The sequence below is a fragment of the Lemur catta genome, chromosome 3, assembly GCF_020740605.2.
Source record: "Lemur catta isolate mLemCat1 chromosome 3, mLemCat1.pri, whole genome shotgun sequence".
Classification (NCBI taxonomy): Eukaryota; Metazoa; Chordata; class Mammalia; order Primates; family Lemuridae; genus Lemur; species Lemur catta.
Window position 1 is genome coordinate 74,987,055 of NC_059130.1, and position 20,765 is coordinate 75,007,819.

The 20,765-nt window shown below is 35.9% G+C and overlaps 1 protein-coding gene and 1 non-coding gene across 5 annotated transcripts in view; one reads left to right on the top strand and one right to left on the bottom strand.

Annotated features, from left to right (window-relative positions):
* Nucleotides 1–20,765, top strand: part of C3H1orf141 (chromosome 3 C1orf141 homolog) — a 39,340-nt gene that overhangs the window by 2,599 nt on the left and 15,976 nt on the right. The window contains exons 1-4 of one of the 4 annotated variants that reach the window (XM_045547794.1): nt 933–970; nt 6,377–6,468; nt 9,442–9,545; nt 13,482–13,591. In XM_045547794.1, the coding sequence (XP_045403750.1) occupies nt 6,394–6,468; nt 9,442–9,545; nt 13,482–13,591 (289 nt within the window). In that variant the 5' untranslated portion in view covers nt 933–970; nt 6,377–6,393. Of the gene's footprint in view, nt 1–932; nt 971–4,161; nt 4,248–6,376; nt 6,469–9,441; nt 9,597–13,481; nt 13,592–20,765 lie in introns of those variants that run through there. The other 3 variants (XM_045547796.1, XM_045547793.1, XM_045547795.1) reach the window with 3 other exon arrangements.
* Nucleotides 19,434–19,536, bottom strand: LOC123636166. Its single transcript, XR_006734374.1, has one exon. It is a non-coding gene; the product is annotated as a U6 spliceosomal RNA (small nuclear RNA).

Here is a 20,765-nt window from a genome sequence, read left to right on the forward strand (position 1 = left end):
GTAGTGGGGAGCAAGCCAAGGATGATGGGCTGGAGCTGGACTGGATCAGTGTCCTGTTGAAGAAAGACAGCTCTGATGGCATTTTGAAGGATGAGGAAGAAGGTTGGGACAGGCAAATTAGGGGAGTATAGTGCAGTAAACCAGGGGAGAGAAAGTAAAAACCTGGAGGTCTGAAGGAGGACGGCGGCAATGGAAGTCAAAGCAAGGATCAGAAAGGTCTTGTCCTCTTTGTGTCAGTGTAGCGCTACTGTTCATGGAATTATGTGAGAGACTATTGATCCAATCTAACCCTGACATTCTATGAATTAAGCTTCTATGACCACGTAAGAACCCTATATTCCAGGTGAGAGCATTTTCCCCAACTGTAAGTACATGAGAATGCTTCCCACATATCTATGCATATTTAAAAAGTGAAATCATCTTGCTTGTTCCCAGTTGACATATCATTTGAAAGGGGGATAATTAGATCTATGAACACAAAACTAATTTTGCTTTTTGACAAGACTTCAGTATGGAGACATAGTAATGCTTCTCAGGGTAATCTCCCTAAGTAGTTACTATCTATCCAAGGCCTACACTTGGGCTTTATAGGACAATGAGTTTCCGTTTCTGTTCGTTGAACCCAGAATAAAAATTTAATAGAGAATTCAGAAGTAAATCTATGAGGAAACCAGAGAAGGAAAGGGAACAAGGTAATCAGACGACACTCTACAGAACATACTGAATTGCTGGATTAAAATAGAAGCTACTAAATTGCTGAATAAATTCTCGTTATTTGACAAGTTCCAAAGCTATTTAGTATAGGATTAATTGAAGAAATATAGTGTGAAGAAAGTAGACAGTCAGACATACGGAGACCATTGATGATCGCATGTCAGCAGGTATGGCAGAAAAAAAGGAAATGATATGCAGATGGAGAGTATGCATTTTGCAGCATTTATAGGAAATCTGCACATCTTGTTCCTGACTGGTAAGTATATCATTACTTAGATATATTTATTTTATTTGCCAAACACTTATATTTCACTTACATTTGCACAATTAAACCTCATGATAACCCCACAAAGTAGGTAATTTTATTATTCCCATTTTACATACGGACAGCACAGAAAGGTTAAGCAACCAGCCCATAGTCACACAGCTGGTAAGTGGCAGAGCTAAGGATTCAAACCCAAGCAGTCTGACTCCAGGGATCCTGTTCTGAAGCAATATACCATGCTGCCCTCCTAAGTCTGAAGGTTGAGGAGAACGCAATGTTTGCTATATTGCATTTAATATGGGATCTATTTCTTTAACTTTTACTTTCATTCAATCAATTTTCTACTTCTCCTTTTTTTTCTTTTTTAATATTATGGTTTGATCTAGAAGAACCTCAACAGAACTTTGTCAAAGATTTATGCATACTGGTAAATGAAAATGCAGGCTAAAAGTAGTTATAGCGTTTATAGTTGTCCATTTCCTCTGTGGCTAATAGTTAACTCATTCATTCAAGTTGTTAGGTATGAGGGATGCAAAGATGAATTAGGCATGGGTCCTGCCTTCAAGAAACTCATAGTATACAGAGGAAATAAAAGTATGTCAAATGTTTTATTAGAGTGTGACAAGTGCTAAGATAGCAGTATACATAAGGTGTCACATGAGCACATACATTTGGTGTGTAAATCATAGTGTATTAGGAAAAGCTTCCTAGCAGAGATGTTACTTATATTGGGTCTTGAAGGATGACCAAGACTTAGGAATATAGGGAAGAATAGTATAGTAGGCAGAGGGAATAGCAAAGTGAATTCCCAAATAAAGGAAGATACAATACATTTGCGGAACCACAAGTTGTTCATTAAGACGAGGCTATCAAGTGTGTATGAGCAAGAGACAGGTGATGTTAAAGATTTCATCAGCAGCCAAACCATGAACGCTGCATGATCAAAGAGCTTGGCATTTTTTTTGAAAGCTGCTGAGAGAGGTTAAAGGTTTAAGCATATAGACATCTGATGGCATTTTTCTTGAAAAAATAATTCAAATATGAAGGATAGAGTGGATAGAATGGAAGATAGAATGGATCATTTGTATGGACATGTATGTGTGTATGTATATTTAAGGAGAGAGTAAAGGGAACTTTCCAGGACAGTGGGGACCAAATCCTGGTTTTGAGAACAGCTACATCAGAATGACTTTTAAAAATAGATTCCTATTCTTCACCTCCATAATTTCTGACTTAGAGAGTCTGGGGTAGCAATTGGGAACCTGTTAGAAGGTTTTGAGTTAATTCCACAGTGTAACTAGTATTGAGAACCATTATGACTCCTAGGTGTATGGGCTAGAAGCCTAAGAAATACTAATGTGATAATCAAGGTTGAAGAGATTTTTGGTTGGGAGAGTGGAAGGAGACAAGTTTTAAACTTATACTTGTGCTACCTATGGGAAATATGAGTTGAGCTTGTTATATAGGTTTGGAGAGATTTCATTTAAGAATAAATGGTGGTAGATGAAGCCATGGGTCTGAGAGTTCATCCTGGAAGAATATATGCAATAATGAGAAAGATGGCTAAGCCCTTAGAAACAGTAGTATTTAGGGAGCGAGCTGAAGAAGAAGAGCACGTTGAAGACACTGACAAGGAATCTTCAGAGAAGGAAGGAAGATGTGACTATTGTCATAGAAACTTAGAGAGGGGAGACTTTCCAGAGAAATGAGTGGTCAACATTAGCAAAAGTTATAAAAATTCAAATAAGGTAAGAGCAGAATAGTGTCCACTAATTTTTAAGATGGTGACTCCAGTGACCTAGGAGAGAAGATTTGGTGGAATAGTTTAGAAGGAAGTGAAATGATGGTAGATTGGGAAGGAAAGGGGATGTAAGAAATTAGAACCTTTAAGTATAGACTACAATTCAAAGAAATTTGGCAATAAAGGGAATATGAGAGAAAAATGAAAACTAGTAGGGCCAGGAAAAGTTTTTTTTTTTTTTTCTGTTTTACAAATAGAATAGACTTGAGCATGGTAAGGTGAAGAAATTGATGAAGAAAAGAGGTGAAAAGTATAGGAGAACTGGGATAACCAATGGAAGTAGTTTCTTTAGGAGACTGAAGGTAATGGAGTTAAGAGTACATTTAGGTAGCCAGTGACCAAATGAACAAATAAATCTTTATTATCAAATGATAATGCATGCCCATAGAAATAGAAGTATGAAGTAGGAGCACCAATGTGTACATTCAAATTAAAAAGATAAAGAAAGAAATGAAACACAGAAGGTCATATTGAGGAACATTTAATACAGTCCTGATGCATTTTGCATTAAAAGATTAGTTATTAGTTCATGCGAAGTTTCAGAAACTCTGCATAGTTTCTTTATCACATTGGACCATATCACGAGATGGAGGTGGAGTATCTGGATGAAGCAACATGACAGAAGGCATGCTGGGATGGGAAGGCACTACCAGAGCATCAAGAATTTATATTTAGGGCATGCATGGTGAAGGAAAGAGTGGAAAAAAGATGAAAGAAATCAAGTACAAAATAATCTGAGCTTTTGGCATAGGATCCTAAATCCTTGTATTTTCAAGCATTATTGTCTCCATGTGGTATTAATTGAATAGTATACAATATTGAAGAAATATCATAAGTTTTTGAGCCAAAACTAACCTTAGTATTGACATTGATGTTTATTAAAAACATTGATGATTCAATACTTTCTGTGAACCATATAACTTTTACCCTTAAATGCCACTGGAGCCCGTTGAATCCATTAAACAAAAATACACTGAATGAATGCATGGTCATCTACTCCAATTTTAAAAACAAAGTAAAGGGAGCTTTGGGTTAGTACTTCTGGATTATGGCCTCAACTCTGCCCTAGCTATTTGTATTGCTCTGATAAGGTACTTTATGGCCTTCGGTTTTCTCATCTGAAAATGGATTAAATTAGACCAGGTTCTGATGTCTTATATAGCTCCCAAGACTAATATGGACTGCTTGACCCCAGATGAGATTTTCAGCAACATTAACTAGAAAGTATGAACTATTATAGCAATGGGACCTAACCAGCTTAGTTCCTCTTCCTTCTGTATGATTAATTGCCTGCTAAGTGATATATTAACAATCTTGGATCATTGACCAATTTTTTAATTATTTTTTTTTATTTTCATAGATTTAGGAGGTACATGTGCAGATTTGTTACATGGATACATTGCATAGTGGTGAAATCTTGGATTTTTGTGTAACCCTCACATGATTAGTGTACATAGTATCCATTAGGTAATTTCTCATCCCACACCCCTCTCCTACCGTCTCATCCTCCCCTATTTTGGATTCTCTAATGTTTCTTATTCTACTTTCTATGTCCGTATGTCCTCATTATTAGCTCCCACTTATAAGTGAGAACATGTGGTATTTGACTTTCTGTTTCTGAGTTATTTCACTTAAGATAATGGCCTCCAGTTCCATCCATGTTGCTGCAAAAAACTTGATTTCATTCTTGTTTATGGCTCACTAATATTCCATGGGGTGTGTGTGTGTTTGTGTGTGTGTGTGTGTGTATGTATACATACCACATTTTCTTTATTCAGTCATCAGTTGATGGACACTTAAGTTGATTCTATTATATATCTTTGTTATTGTGAGTAGTGCTATGATAAACATACAAGTGCAGCTATCTTTTTGATAGAATGATTTCTTTTCCTTTGGGTTAGATACCCAATAGCGGGATTGCTGCATCAAATAGTAGTTCTATTTTTAGTCCTTTGACAAACCTCCATACTATTTTCCATAGAGGTTATACTAATTTACACTCCCACCAACGTTTAAACGCTTCCTTTTCTCTGCATCCTTCTAACATCTTTTTTTTTTTTTTTTTGTGACAGAGTCTCACTCTGTTGCCCGGGCTAGAGTGCCATGGTGTCAGCCTTGCTCACAGCAACCTCAAACTCCTGGGCTCAAGCAATCCTCCTGCCTCAGCCTCCTGAGTAGCTGGGACTGCAGGCATGTGCCACCATGCCCAGCTAATTTTTTTCTATATATATTTTTAGCTGTCTAGATCATTTCTTTCTATTTTTAGTAGACCTGGAGTCTTGCTCTTGCTCAGGCTGATCTTGAACTTCTGAGCTCAAGTGATCCTCCCACCTCAGCCTCCCAGAGTGCTAGGATTACAGGCATGAGCCACCATGCCCAGGCTTAAGGTTGTTAATTTGTGATCTTTGTATCTTTTTGATGCAGGCATTTAATGGCATAAACTTCCCTCTTGGTACTGCTTTTACTGTATCTTAGAGGTTTTGATATGTTTTGTCTCTATTTTCATTCATTTCAAAAACTTTTTAAATTTCCATCTTGATTTTGTCATTGACTTAAATATCATTTAGGAGCAGGTTGTTTAACTTCCATGTATTTGTATAGGTTTGAGAGTTCCTCTTGTAATTGATTTCTAGTTTTATTCCACTATGGTCTGAGATGGTACTTGATTTAGATTTTTAAAATGTAATGAGACTTGTTTTGTGGACTAACATATGGTCAATTTTGGAAAATGTCCCATGTACTGATAAGAGGAATGTATATTTTGCAGTTGTTGGGTAGAATGTTCTGTAAATGTCTGTTGGGTTCATTGGTCTAGAGTCCAACTTAAGTCCAGTGTTTCTTTGTTGATTTTCTATCATGATGATCTGTCTAGTGCTGTGAGTGGGGTGTTGAAATCTCCCACTATTATTGTATTGTTGTCTATCTCCTTTCTTAGATTTAGTAGTATTTGTTTTATGAATGTGAGTGCTCCAGTGTTGGGTGCATATATATTTAGGAATATTATATCTTCTTGTTGAATTGATCTTTTTATCATTATATAATGACCTTCTTTGTCTTTTTTACTGTTGCTGATTTAAAGCCTGTTTTATCTGATATAAGCATAGCTACTCCTGCTTGCTTCTGGTTTCCATTTATATGGAATATCTTTTTCTACCCCTTTACCTTGATTCTGTGAGAATCTTTGACCATTCTTAATTGAAGCAATCAATTATATAAATGTGAGCTCTTTGCATTTACTTTCATTAAAATTATATCACAACAAAAAGAAAATAAATATAAGTCAAGCCACATGGTCTTGCTTTAAGTATGAGTCACATCTCATTCTCATATGATAATCTTGAACTTCTGCCAACTCACTTTTATCATAAATTTAAAAATTCATGGGGTCCACACACATCTGCAAGTTCTGATAATATGACCTTCTATTGAAAAAACCTTGGTACATTTAGAATCCTATGATTTATTCTATAATCTATATAATTCTATTGTTTACCTAAAACAATAATGTAAAAATGGGTCTTTTTAAAAACTTATGCCAAAATCATTAGTTATATGTTTAACTTTGAATTGATTTCTTCTTCCTCCTTTTAAAATAGGAATTTACTGACTGACAATGGCAGAAAACATCTTAGAGAAGTTAGATGTCCTCAATAAGCAAGCAAAGATAATCTTGGCCAGAAGAACAAAGGTTGGTAAAGTATAAGCTGAAATTCAATTTAATCATCAAAAAATTAACATTTCAAATATGAATAATTTTTTTAGTTAATGATACATTCATCTGAAGATATAAACTAATTTGTAAAAAGCAAATAATTATATTAGTTGAAAAAACATCTAAGTTGATACTATAGAGAATTCATTTAATATATAAGATAACTTCTAGATAGCTGCCATATTAGGTTAAAGATATATATCAAACCTGCTTAAGATTAAAAAAATCCTATTCAGCCAAATATTAAATGTGGCTACTCTTACAGTTCTTACTAATATGTTAAACATCTAAAAGTTATTTTGTTGGACTACTAAAAAGAAGAGAACAGTGGCATAGTTAATGAATTAGGAATAATTAAAACTTATAGAAATTAACTAAACTAAAAAAGATAAGACTCATAAAATTCAATACAAAATATTAATAAATAATATAGTTCTCAAAAGCTATATTTTTGACATATATTAGCAATTTAAATTATTTTTTTCTTTTTCTTTTTCTTTTTTGTCAGAGACAGAGTCTCAGTCTGTCAGTCAGGCTAGAATTCAGTGGCATGATCATAGTTCACTGCAGCCTCAACTCCTGGGCTCAAGCAACCCTCCTGCCTCAGCCTCCCCAACTTGCTGGGACTACAGGTGTATGCCACCACGCTCAGCTTATTTTTCTTACTTTTTATAGAGACAGGTCTCACTTTGTTGCCCAGGCTGGTCTCAAACTCCTGGCCTCAAGTGATCCTTCCTCCTTAGCCTCCCAAAGTGCTGGGATTACAGGTGTGAGCCACCTCAAACAAATTTTAACTGTGGGGTTTATCTATACACATGTTCTTTGTGCTCTTACAAAGGTATACATATATGTATATAGTATCTTTGCATATAAATTTACATACATAGAAATATTCATAATACAAGTATACACCTATTAATACATATATACATACATATATGAAAGTGGATTTTATCTATTTCCTTTTTTAATGACAAAAATGAGGTAATATATAAATCACTTTAGTAATTGGTTGTTATTTCTTTAAACTTAAAAAAAAATAATTGTAGACTCACAATTCCATGTGCCTTCACCCAGTTTTCCCCAGTTGTGATGCCTCATATAGCTGCAGCACAATATCAAAACCAGGAAATTGACGCTGATATATTACTGTTAAGTAGACTATAGACTATTCAGTGTTCATTATTTTTTAACCTGCATTTATTTGTGTGTGCATGTGAGTGTGGTTTTATGCAAATTTATTCCATTATAGGTTTGTGTAACTACCACCACAATCAAGATATAGAACTTTTCCATCTGCATACAAGATCTCTCTCTTGCTAACTCTTTGTAGTTTTTTGTTTGTTTGTTTGTTTTCTTTTTTGAGACAGAGTCTTGCTCTGTTTCTCCGGGTAGAGTGCAGTGGTGTCTTCGTAGCTCACAATGCCTGGTTCATTTTTCTACTTTTTTTTTAGTGGAGACAGGGTCTTGTTCAGGCGGGTCTCGAACTCCTGACCTCAAGTGATCCTTCCTCCTCAGCCTCCCAGTGTGCTAGGATTACAGGCGTGAGCCACCACACCAGCCATCTCTTGCTACCTCTTTGTGTTTGTAGTCATGCTCCTCCACCCCATTCCCAGTCTCTATCCATGGAAATAAATAATCTGTTTTCACTCTCTATGATTTTGTAATTTTGAGAATGTTATGTAAGGGGAATCATTCATTATGTAAGATTTTGAGATCAGTAGTTTCACTAAGCGTAATAGACCTTGAGGTCCATCCAGGTTTTTGTATAAATCAGTAGTTTTATTATTATAAATGATATAAAAATGTATTACTGAATAATATTCCATCATATGGATATACAGCCTTTCAACCACTCATCCACTGACGGGCTTTTGGGTTGTTTTCAGGATTTTGCTATTAAAAATAAAGCTGCTTAAAAAAATGGATAAAATAAAGCTGCTATGAACATTTGCAGACAGGTTTTTATATGAACATAGGTTTCTGTTTCTTGGGGGTGCATGCCCAAGAGTGCGATTGCTGGTGCACTCTTTCTCTTAAACTCAGCAAGATCAAGGCCTCAAGGTTTGGTTTGAGTTCCCCCAGACTCACTGGGTTTCCCATGCCTGCTCCTCGGCCCAGAGACTGCTTCCAGGAAGTAAACTGGGCTCTTGGATAGCTTACCTCATTTGTTTGCTTTCTTTCAGGCATCCATCCTGCTCTGTTTTCTAATACCTGAAGACAGTTGTTTTCAGACATTTTGTGTGAGTTTCTAGTTGTTTAGAGCAGGAAGTTAATTCCCGTAGCACTTAATCCTTCATTGGCAGAAGCAGAAGTTTCCCATATCCTCAGACTTTGCTGTCAAATTTTTCATCTCTTTATTCCTTTGCACTGTGCTCTGAGAGAATTTTTTAGAGAAAACTTTCAGCTCCTTAACTAACCCTTTAGCTACATTCCTTTTCTTCTTCAGTCCATCTGTATAAATATTTTAACAAACTCCTCTTTTCATTGCTTCCTTAACTCTATTTCTGGTTCATGCAACTAGATAAAGATTGGTGTGATTCACCACGTGTGTGGCTACAGGAAGACAGCAGGTTGGAGAGACGTTCCTGCTGTGGTTCCAATTACTCTATGTATCAATATTTCCTAAACATATAGATCTTTCCTTAAATTCTGAATTTTGAAGTTAGGAGGGAGCCTTAGTAATCCTCTAGTCCTACACCCTCTTTTCAGAGGTGGGAAAAGAATGGGTCAGGTCATATAGCAAAGGCATAAAAAAAGTTGGTGCGCAAGGCCCCCAATTTTCAATCGGTAATATTTCCCATTATTGCCTGCCACCTAAATTCTGCACATGTGTGTGTGTATATGTGCACATGTGTGCATAAAGGGAGATTAATTTTTATTCTTTCCACACAGGATTTTCCCTATATGAAAAGTACTCATTTTTTTTTCTCTTTGGCTTTGCTGCAGAAAAACAGACTTCAGAGTGAAGGAAGAAAAAAGTCTTTGGTTATACCCCTGACATTTGATTTTCAGTCGGAATGTGAAGAGGCTATTACTACATCTGCATCTAAGTCAGTGTCAAAGATCTCAGAAGACAAATCATGTGGCATTGAATCAAAAAAGTAGCTATCATAACTACCTGAAACTTTCAGTTTGGAGTTTTAAAACATTGTATTTGTCTTAGATTATGCAATATATATTAAATGAAATCTTTGTTACATGGGATATTTTATAATAGTTATGAGTTAGAATATCCTAGAGTAGCCTTCTGAATATTCCTAGTTTATAAAATATTTATTATGTATAATATTTCACTAATGTAGATGGTAATTACAATTCTGAATTTTTAAAGAAAGGCTCTTCTTGAACTCAAAGATGTTGCCCCAAATTAATGTCAGGATTTACTTTAAACATTAACTGATATACTTCAAGAAAAGTGTGCCTAGAAAACTAATTAATGCAGTGTCTCTGTGTACTTAGAAGGGATAGCTTAAATATGTCATACATGGTCTTTCACTGGTATTATGTATGTGTGTAATGCTATATGACTTTTCCAGGCAACATAAATGTAGAGGAGAGTCACAGGAAAAAAGTACTAAGATGCAGAGTCAATAGAACTTTAAATCACTTGGATGTTGGTAGTAGTGTGGATACTGCCTTCAACTCATTTATTCTGTGTAACAGCCTAATGTGTTAAGGGCATTTTGCAGATGAAAACTCCAACCCTGGTTGAGGTTAAATAACTTGTCCAAGGTCACATAACTAATAAGTGGCAGAGGCTGGATTAAACCTTGGCAGTCTGCCCCCTCCCACAGAGAGAAAGAGGAAAAAGCCAAGTAGACCCTGATCAATGACTTACAATTCCGATATTTTTCTTTTTCCCCCCATTACAGTTTTCTGCTATTTGGAGACATAAGAGAATTTCTTGCCCCAAATATTGGTGGATTTTTGTAGAATATAGGGTATTTATTGCTTGTTTTCACTCAGTTGTGGGATAAAAACTTACCTGGTCACCAATTCTATGGCGACAGAATAATTGCCACTCAACAATTTATTATATTAACAAAATGAAATCCAGCATAATACTAAATAAATATTATTCCACTATGCCTAAGGGGAGTACATTTCAGAAATAAGAAAAAGTACCCTCATTGACCTTTTACTATGGCCTTGATATTTCCTTAATTAGTTTCAAAACTTTATTTTACATAATTTTTATAAAAGTCCCATGAAGTAGATATTATTGTTCTTTGGCATATGAAAGACTGAGATTCAGAGTATTCATTCTGCAGAAGTTCACACAGAGTCAAGATGCAAAGTAAGGTCTAACTCCAAAACCTATGCTCTTTGGTTCACCATAAGGAAATTCTTATCTGAGTATCTCTATATATTCTTCAAATGTGTTTGAAAAATAGTTTAGTAAGATAAGGATAAAATATTACCTCCTTAGCAAGACTATATAGCCAGCATCATCCTTAGAGTGGAACCCTTGACTCATTCTCACTTAAGTTAGAAACAGAACAATGCCCATTCTCACTAGTATACTACATTGTTCTAGAAGTGCTTCCTAATTATATTAAATAAGAACATAAGATAAAAATTTTAATTTTTGCAAAGGAACAGATAAATTATTTTATAAAGATTAAGTGATTATTTACTGAATAACCCAAAGAGAATAAACTGAAAACCCATTAGAAATTATAAGATTATAAGAAGGCTCATGCCTGTAATCCCATCACTTTGGGAGGCCAAGGCAGGAGGATGACTTGAGGTCAGGAGTTCGAGACCAGCCTGAGCAAGGGAGAGAACCTCTCTCTACAAAAAATGGAAAAATTAGCCAGGCATGGTGGCACATGCTTGTAGTTCCAGCTACTCAGGAGGTTGAGACAGGAGGATCACTTCAGCCCAGGAGTTTGAGGTTACAGTGAGCTATGTTGATGCCACTGCACTCCAGCCTGGTCAACAGAGCAAGACTCTGTCTCAAAAAAAAAAAAAATTATAAGAAAGTTTAATAAAAATTTACCAAGAAAATGTATTCATTCAACAAATATTTATTAAACATGTACTATGTGCCAGTCACTGCTCTAGGTGCTGAGAATACAACAGTGAACAAAGCAGACAAATACTCTGCCCTCAGAATTTACATTCTAGGTGGGGAGACAGATATTATAATAAATGAAATAAGCAAATGAATATATAATATAAATCCATTAGTGATAAGTGCTATAAAGAAAAATATAGTAAATTAAGGGAATTAAGATCCACAGGGATTAGTATTTTAGATGGGGGTGGTGAAGAGGTGGAAATTCAAGCAGAGGCTTATGAAATACAGGAGTAAGCCACGTCAACACCTGGGGGAAGGCTATGACAGGCAGAGGGAAGAGCAAGTGCCAAGGTCCTTAAATGGAGCTTAAATTTGTTTCCCCAAACCAAACAGCTAGATAGTTTTCTCTGTTCCCACTCGGAGGTGAGGGGTGAAGGAAGTGTGTAGGGAGAGGTCTGGAGGGGCTTTCAGGGGAAGTTCCTCTACTGAGAAACATCAGAACTGGGGGAGGGGGATGTTTCTGTCTGGCAGTGAGAATTTTGAATTTTATTTGCATCTGATAGGAAACATTTCTGAAGGGAAATGACAATTATATTTATATTTTAAAAGTGTCACTATGGCTATACTGAGAATAGAATGTTGAGGACAAGAGTAATAGGGAGAGTAAACAGGAGATGTCTAGAGACACAGAGAAGTAGTTCAGGCCAGGTGTGGATGCTCACGCCTGTCATGCCAGCATTTTGGGAGGCTGAGGCAGGAGGATCACTTGAGGCCAGGAGTTCAAGACCAGCCTGGGCAACAAAACGAGACTCCTGTCTCTACAGAAAATTTTTAAAAATTAGCCAGGCATGGTGGCACACATCTGTAGTCCCAGCTACTCCAGAGGCTAAGGCAGGTGGATCACTTGAGCCCAGGTGTTCGAGGCTGCAGTGAGCTATTATCACACCACTGCACTCTAGCCTGGGCAACAGAGGAAAGAGAGAGAGTTTGTCTCTTAAAAAAACAAAGAAGTAGTAGTAGTAGGGCTCTCAGACTAGGCTGGAAGTAAGGAGGAAAGCAGTGGTTGGATTTGGGATATATTTCCAAGAGAGACCCAGTGATATCTGCTGATAGATTGGGAGTGGGAAATAAGAGAAAGAGAAATCAAAGATGGCTGCAAATTTTTTAGTCTAAACCTCTGACTGAATGGAGATGGTGAAGCCTGGGTGAGAAGCAGATCAGGAAGTGGGTGGAATCAATAATTTAGTTTTGAATGTGTTAAGTCTGAGATACCTATAATACAGCTAAGTGCAGGCGTCACGTAGGCAGTTGGATATATAAATCTGGAGTTCAGGGAAGAGTTTGAGGTCTGGACTATAAATCTGGAGACATCAGCCTGTGGACGATATTGAAAGGTGCGGGGCTGGATGACATCAACTAAGGGTGAGTATCTGAGGCCTGCGGACAGAGTCATGGCTTGCTCTAGCATTTAGAGTTCAGAAATACCACTATTTAAGTAACACTAATAACTTTCTTATGTACCATTAATAGCCAGTTAAAGAATTTAGAGGAGGAAAATTCCTGTTTACCATAAATAAATGCTGTGATCATTTCTGTTATCTGAACTGTCCCTAACTCCATGCCCAACCACTTTGCAGGTCTGGTAATGTCCCCAATATCTCGTTGAACTAATTTCCAGCATATTTTTCTGAAAGGATTAATTAGCTTGTGAATTATAATTTCCCAGAGCACCCTCAATCCTATCACAACTTCCTGTCCCCCTCTACTTCAAATGATTATCACTAATATTTTCAGCTCCTTGGCAACCAGTCCCAGTCTTTTATACCTTGTGCTATAGTAGTATTACTACAACTTCCAAGTCTATGTAACTGAGACTTTACCACATTTCTCCACATTTATTTTTTAGATTTGTTTTGTAAATTTTCTGATTATTTTAATTTAGATTCATTTTTATTTCTTCTAGGTATGACTCTTTCAAATGTGAGCCTGAACCTATAAAGAGTGACATCAAAAAGTCAAATTTAAAAGCACACTTTGTTCAAAGAAATATAAAACAAGAAAGTAAGACAATAGGTAATGCTTTGTGTAACGTATTTATTTCTCCTTTGATTTATTAATGTGTCTTAAAAGTTCTTGATAATTTGATGTCTGTTGAAAGATTTTGCATGAACTATAAAGAAGAAATTTCCTAAGAAGAGATGTTGAATATCATAATGAATATACAATTCACAAAATAAAAACATTTTTATGTTTATAGGGTTATTTTTTTCTAGAAAGAAAATCTCTGAGTTTCCTTTCAGCTCAACTCTATGAATTTCCTTGTTATTGTTTTTGTAAAAATCACATATGAACAGCTTGCTTAATAGAAACTTAATTTCAGGATTAGAAATTTATGTATCTATGAGCTAGAAACCAGCATTATAGATTCTTGGTGTATTTGAGTGTTCTGTGTCACCTTCTTTTTCTTTCTCTGACCTTAGCAAACAGTCATCCAGTTGCATTGTTCTCACAGCCTCCGTGACTGAGGCTCCTTGAGTCCACATTGCTCCATATCGCCTCATTTGTCTGTTATGCTCCATAATCTAATTTCTCAAAAGATTTGTTTACACGTGCTGTTGTGTCTGTGGTTTACTTTTATAATGTCATAGTTCTTGTGATCCTTATTATCTTTGAATGTGGGCTGGACACTATTTGGAAAATTATTTATAGGAACAATTTGAGAACTAGGATGATGGTACCTTACTCCAGAGAGGATTTTTTACTGTTTAAGCAGAGTATCTGGAGGCAGTACTTGTCCAAACGTACCCTAACCCGTGTTCAAGGCTTTAATTTCCCTGGAACAGCCAGGTGGCAGAAGTACTGGCCTCAAGGCTGCATGCAAGCTTACCTATTCTGGTTTACTCCTACCCTAAGGTTATAACCCTTTGCATCCCAGGTAAAATGCATGGGTGTTGGTGGAGGGGGGGTAGAGAAGGGGAAGACATATCAAATATCCCACCTTTGGACCTTCGGTCAGATTTGATTTTTGTATTTTTGTCTACCTTGACCCACAAAGCTTCCAAAACCCAATGTTACTTTCACATCACAAATACCCTCAGGGCAAAAGCAGCTTTGCATGCTGGGCTTGCATGTCTGAGTTCTTACCTTCTTCTACATTTAGGACCAGAAGTCCCTTATCATCTTTTATCTCTATGATGCTCTTTGGATTTTTAAAAATATTTCATCCAGCCTTTTAAGATGCGTTCAGCAGAACAGCTGGCACTAATAATACTTACATGGCTCTCCATAATGGCAGCAGAAATCTCTAATCAATTTTTTTTCCTACAGTCATACTGATCTTTTAAAAGCAGAATGATTATCTCCTGATTAAGGGTCTTCAGTGGCTTCTTGCTGCACTTAGTATGAAACTTGCACTCCTTACAAAGATCCTGTGTGTGTGACCTTTGCCTACATATTCAACCTCATCCCCTGACCCCTGACATTCACTGAAACTACATTTTCACTAACCTTTTTTCAGTACAACTGCCAGATTGCCTCAGAGAAATATGCTTTCTCCTGTGTCTAAAGACAGTGACACTCTTTTATTCACACAACTTACTCCTCATTTGCAAGTTTCAGTTCCATGTCATCTGCTCAAAGAGGCCTCCTCTGACTACCCTGTTGAAATTATACCTTCTCTGAGGTTCTTCTTCATCAAAATTATTTCTGTCACAGCATGCATTTCAATTTATAATTATTCACTCCTTTGCTTTTTCACTTATTTTCTATTACTACATTACTAAAATATATGCATCATGTGGCAAGAGTCACAATTCCAGTGCCTCACATATGGGAGGTGACCAACAAATAACTGTGGATGAAGGATTACCAGACTCCATCTTAAGTTTGTTACATGTATTATCTCATTTAATCCTCACAGCATTTCTATAAGCACTATTATTACCTTTTAACAAATAAGGAAAATAAGACTCAGAGAGGTTAAGTAACTTTCCAAAACTACATAACTCACAAAATAGGTGGGATTTGGACACAGGCTATCTAAATCCAATGTCTGCATGCTTGATGCCTACACTATACTTACATTAAGAAATTCCATTAGATCAAGGGTCCCCAACCTATGGTGAGTTGTATAATTGTTTCATTATATATTACAATGTAATAATAACAGAAATAAAGTGCACAATAAATGTAATGTGCCTGAATCATCCCCAAACCATCCTCCCTGCCCCCCAGTCTGTAGAAAAATTGTCTTCCATGAAAAGGTCCCTGGTGCCAAAAAGGTTGGGGACTGCTGCATTTGATGATAATTCAGATTAATAAAACTCATAATTGGGCATGGGAGGAGCTCACAGCAACCTCAAACTCCTGGGCTCAGGCAATCCTCTTGCCTCAGCCTCCTGAGTAGCTGGGACTACAGGTGCACATAATGATGCCTGACTAATTTTTCTATTTTTAGTAGAGACGGGGTCTCACTCTTGCTCAGGCTGGTTTTGGACTCCTGAGCTCAAGTGATCCTCCTGCCTCGGCCTCCCAGAGTGCTAGGATTACAGGCGTGATCCACTGCACCCGGCCAAATAACACATATGATTCTATTTTGTTTAGAAATCCATTATTTTCCAAGAAGATACAGCTTTATTATATAACAGCAAATAATTGAAAGTTATATTCTGTTAATAGAAATTTACTTTTAAAGCAAATTATTCTAGATTGGATTTAGCTCTAAAAATGGAAACACAATGCATATGTAATCAAGATTATTAAACTACATGTCTGAAAAGCTTATTACCAGTGGAGAAAATGGTTTATGGGGTTTAATTAAAAGTAGTTTAATAGTATGCAAATATTATTTATGTTTGGATTTGTTTCCTTAGAGCCAGTAGAAGAAAATCTAAAATCAAGATCTAGTAGACCTTTTCTTTATCTTAAGGATACACCTGAGGTAGGTTTAATTTGTATACTTGACAATTACTTAATAGAAACTCAAATTAGCCCTAAAAATTTAAGTATGTTTCTACAAATCCCAAATTCAAATGAATTTTAAATTCGAAATGGTGACTTTTAAAGTAATTTCATCTCTGATAGTATGTAAAACTTTATGTATGGAGACAGTAGAGAAGGTAATATATTCTTTGCTGTATTTCAGTACAGTAGAAATTATTTATTGAACATGATAAGGACTACCAGTTATCATAAAATCAGTTAAGGCAGGGCATCATAAAAAACTATATATGCATACCAACATTTTACTTTATAATATAAAAATTTATATCCATTTGTTAATCTTTTAATGTGTAGCCAAGACCACTGTTTTGAGCATGCTGTAGTTAATCAAATTATATAGTTACAATAGCAACTACCATAAACAGGTTTAGAACCAACACTATTGACTCCTGATAATCACTTGAGCAGAGGTTCATGGGCATGCTGAAAAGTAATTGACTATCCTTGGGCATTGCAGGTGTGTTGGACATCATTCAGTAGGTTTTATCCAGGGAATGAGAGAGTTAAATTAATCCAGAGAATCAGCAAGGGAAAGCCACTTAAGAGAGTCTGTTAGGTATTCATTTATTTGTTAATCCAGATTATTGCTAATATAAAGAAATATGAATAAATACATACTTAGGTTTATAATTAATAACTGTTACAATTTTGTTGCATATTCCTGTATTTTATAATTTTAAAAAATATTAACAGAATTCTCTCTCCAGATTACTAGTTTTATTCTCATCTAAATGGCTTTAGATTCATATTCAATAAAAGTCTCCCAAGAAATACACATGCTAACATCATAATCATTTTACTCCTCATAATAAATTTACTAGCATCTTATAAAAAACATGTAACATTTTAATTAAAAAATGAAAATATTCATGTGATCTTAAAAATTAAAGAAAGGCTAATAAGAACACACGGCCCTTCCATCCTATACTTACTTTTCTAATTTCGTCTTTTCAGAGGCAACCATGTTTAACCTTTTTGAGTTTCAGTTCCTTTTATGATTAACTCCATATTTCTAAAGAATGAGTTTCTATTGCCAGTTTTAATCTATCAATTCTAAATACTAGTTACTGAATAATTAATAAAAAGATTGTGAATTAGTTCATTTACGCTACTCCACATCTTACCTCTTGCCCCTCTTTCCTCTTCTGGATCTTTGATAGTTACTTCTTTTGTTTCTTCTATTGTTAACTTTTGTAACCTGAAATAATATACCTAAATTTTCTTTTCTTTTCTAGCATGTTTGATCACTAAATCCTGATTCCCTTTTATATAAGATGAAGATTTTAGCAGTCTTATCCTTTCTTCCAACTCTCCACCACACCTTCTTTTCTAGGTCAACCATATTTACTTTTACATTTTGTAGATCAATGATTATATTCAGCTTTGCAACTCTGATTAAGCCTTTATGTTTTGTTTATAGGCTAAATCTAAGACTCAAAATGCTATTAACATCATTTATATTATTATACTGTAAATAATCATTCATCATAGAACAAAGTAATGTACTAGGATTACCTTTCTCTTAAATGGGTACAACAATAGGATCTCTTTTCTTATTCTCTATTAGTTACCCAAAAATAATGCCACATCTCAGTTTCTCTCATATTTAGAGTTTAACTATCTTGTACACTTTTGTTTTTTTTTCCTTAAGTTTGTAGTTGCCTTTCTTTTTTCTTGTGTAGAATGATGATAATAGTAGCAAATACATATAGTGCTTATGCGTGTCAAGTACTATTCATAGAAAATTTACACCCTCAACAATCCAGTGAAGTAAGTATCGTTATCCTTACTTTATAGATAAGAAAGGAGGCACGGAGAAGATAAACAACTTTGTCTGAGATCAAATAATACATAACAGAACCAGGAAGAACCCAGCATTCTGATTCATTCTCTTTACCACTAAGATCTGCAGCCCCCCAAAAAGAAGCATGTAACTTTCTTACCGTATGTGAACATGATCATGTTTTTTACCCATTCTCCTTATTGAGTGGAATTCATTTCAATCTTCTTGGAGGAATTGAAGCCCAGTGACTTCTTGTTCTAAATTTGACCCATTACTTTCAAGCCTGCCCTGCAATTATCACCTGGGTCTTTCCACTCCTGACTCAGTTCCCCAGATTCTAGTATCCCATATCTTCTTATTTCTTTTTGGATTTCATCTTTATTTTCCTAGAATACATCTCAAAAAACTTCCCTAGAAATGGTACATTGGTATCTGAGAGTGTTACTTATTTTTCCCATATACTTAATTGATAATTTGGCTGACTGAAATTAGAGGTTCAAAATGACTTTTCTCTAGCCTTTGAAGACATCGCTCCATTGTCCTATGTAATGTAACATTGCTGTGAAAGGTTCTCAATCTTTCTAAGTGACTTTTTTTTCTGGAAACTTTTAGGAACTTCTCTTTATCAACGTTGCTCTGAAATGTTTGAGGCTGCGCCTAGATGTGGTAATTTTTTGCTTCAATTTATTCTTTTCAATGCTCAGTGGATCCCTCTTTAAGACCAAATGTCTTTCTTTAGTCCTAAAAATGTCTTTCTATTATTTCTTTGCCAATTTTCTCTCCACTATTTTCTCTTTTCTCTAATGATCAGATATGAAATTTCTTGGATTGATTCTCTATATTGTTTTTCTCTATTTTTTGTCTCTTTGAAATGTTGCCCTTTATTATAGGAAATTTCTTCAACTTTTTCTTCCAGTCCTTTCACTGTATTTTTGTTCGGCAATCATATTTTAGATTTCCAATGTTTCTTTCTTATTCTTGGTGGTTATTTTTTTCTCCCACTAAGTCCTGTCACATTTGTTCTCAAAACTTTCTGAAGATATTAGAGTTCATTTTCTAAGTTCTTTTCTGTTTCTTAAATCATCTATTTCCTCTGGTATTGGTGTTCATTTTGTTTATCATGTATCTTTTTTTTTTATGGAACATTTCATGAATTTGTGTGTCATCCTTGCCCAGGGGCCATGCTAATCTTCTCTGTATCATTTCAGTTTTAGTATATGTGCTGCTGAAGCTCACTAGCATGTGTCTTTGAAGTTGCTGATTTTTTATTATATCTGATTGCTGTGGTCCGAATGTGTTCCCCCAAAATTTGTATATTGAAACTTAATTGACAATATGATTGTATTAAAGGGTGAGGACTTTAGAAGGTGATTAGGTCATGAGGAAAGAGCCCTCATAAATGGGATTAGTGACCTTATAAAAGAGGTTTTAGGGAGGTGTTTGTCTCTTCCACCATACGAGTATGCAGCAGCAAGGTGCCATCTGTGGAGCTGAGAGCCAACCCTCACCAGGCACCAAATCTGCTGGCAACCTGATCTTCAACTTTCCAGCCTCCAGAACTGTGAGAAATAAATTTCTGTTATTTAAAAGTCACCCAGTTTAAGATATTTGGTTATAGTAGCCCAAATGGACTAAAACACTGGCAAATTTTCATTTGTCCATGTTTAAGAATGAAGATATAGTTAATTTTTCTAGGAAGCTGCCATGAATTTTATAAATAAGTCTCTCTCCAGAGTTGAAAAGCTAATTGTTCTGTGTATATGGCAGCCTTCTTAACCACCGCACTTTAGGATAAGAGGGCAGAGAGCAGACAGTTTTCCTGCAAGTCTTCTTTCCCGATGCTAACATGAAGAGAGTTTTACTCTGGGGAACCAAAAACCACACTAGCAGGAAGTTTATTGAGAGAAAAGCACTCCTGATTTTAGCCTGGGGTTAATCAAATGCCATTTCCTGTAACTCTGCAAGTGGGATAGGGTAACTGGGAGATGGGGAAAGTGGCAACCAGTTCAGAAATTTCACAGACAGAATTTCAGTTTACCTATCTCTGTACAACTTTTGTTCTCGTTCCCACTTTCAATACCTGCCTCCTCTAAGCCTGGAGTTTCTCCAGGTTTCATAAAAAAGATAGCATTATAGTTTTTTTAGTGGATTTGGCTTCAATTATCTTTCTTTCAGAAATCTGTTGAAATCTCTCTCATGCATTGATATCTCTCTCTCTCCCTGTTTCTCTCTCACAAACACACATGCACACCAACCTGTCCTCCCTCTCTCCCTTCCTTCCTTCCTCTCTCTCTCTCTCTCTTTTTGAGACAGGCTCTCACTCTGTCGCCCACCCAGGCTAGAGCACAGAGATGTCATCAGAACTCACTGCAACCTCTAATTCCTGACCTCAAGCAATCCTCCTACCTCAGCCTCTCAAAGTGCTAGGATTACCGGCAGAAGCCACTGTACCCAGCCCCTGTT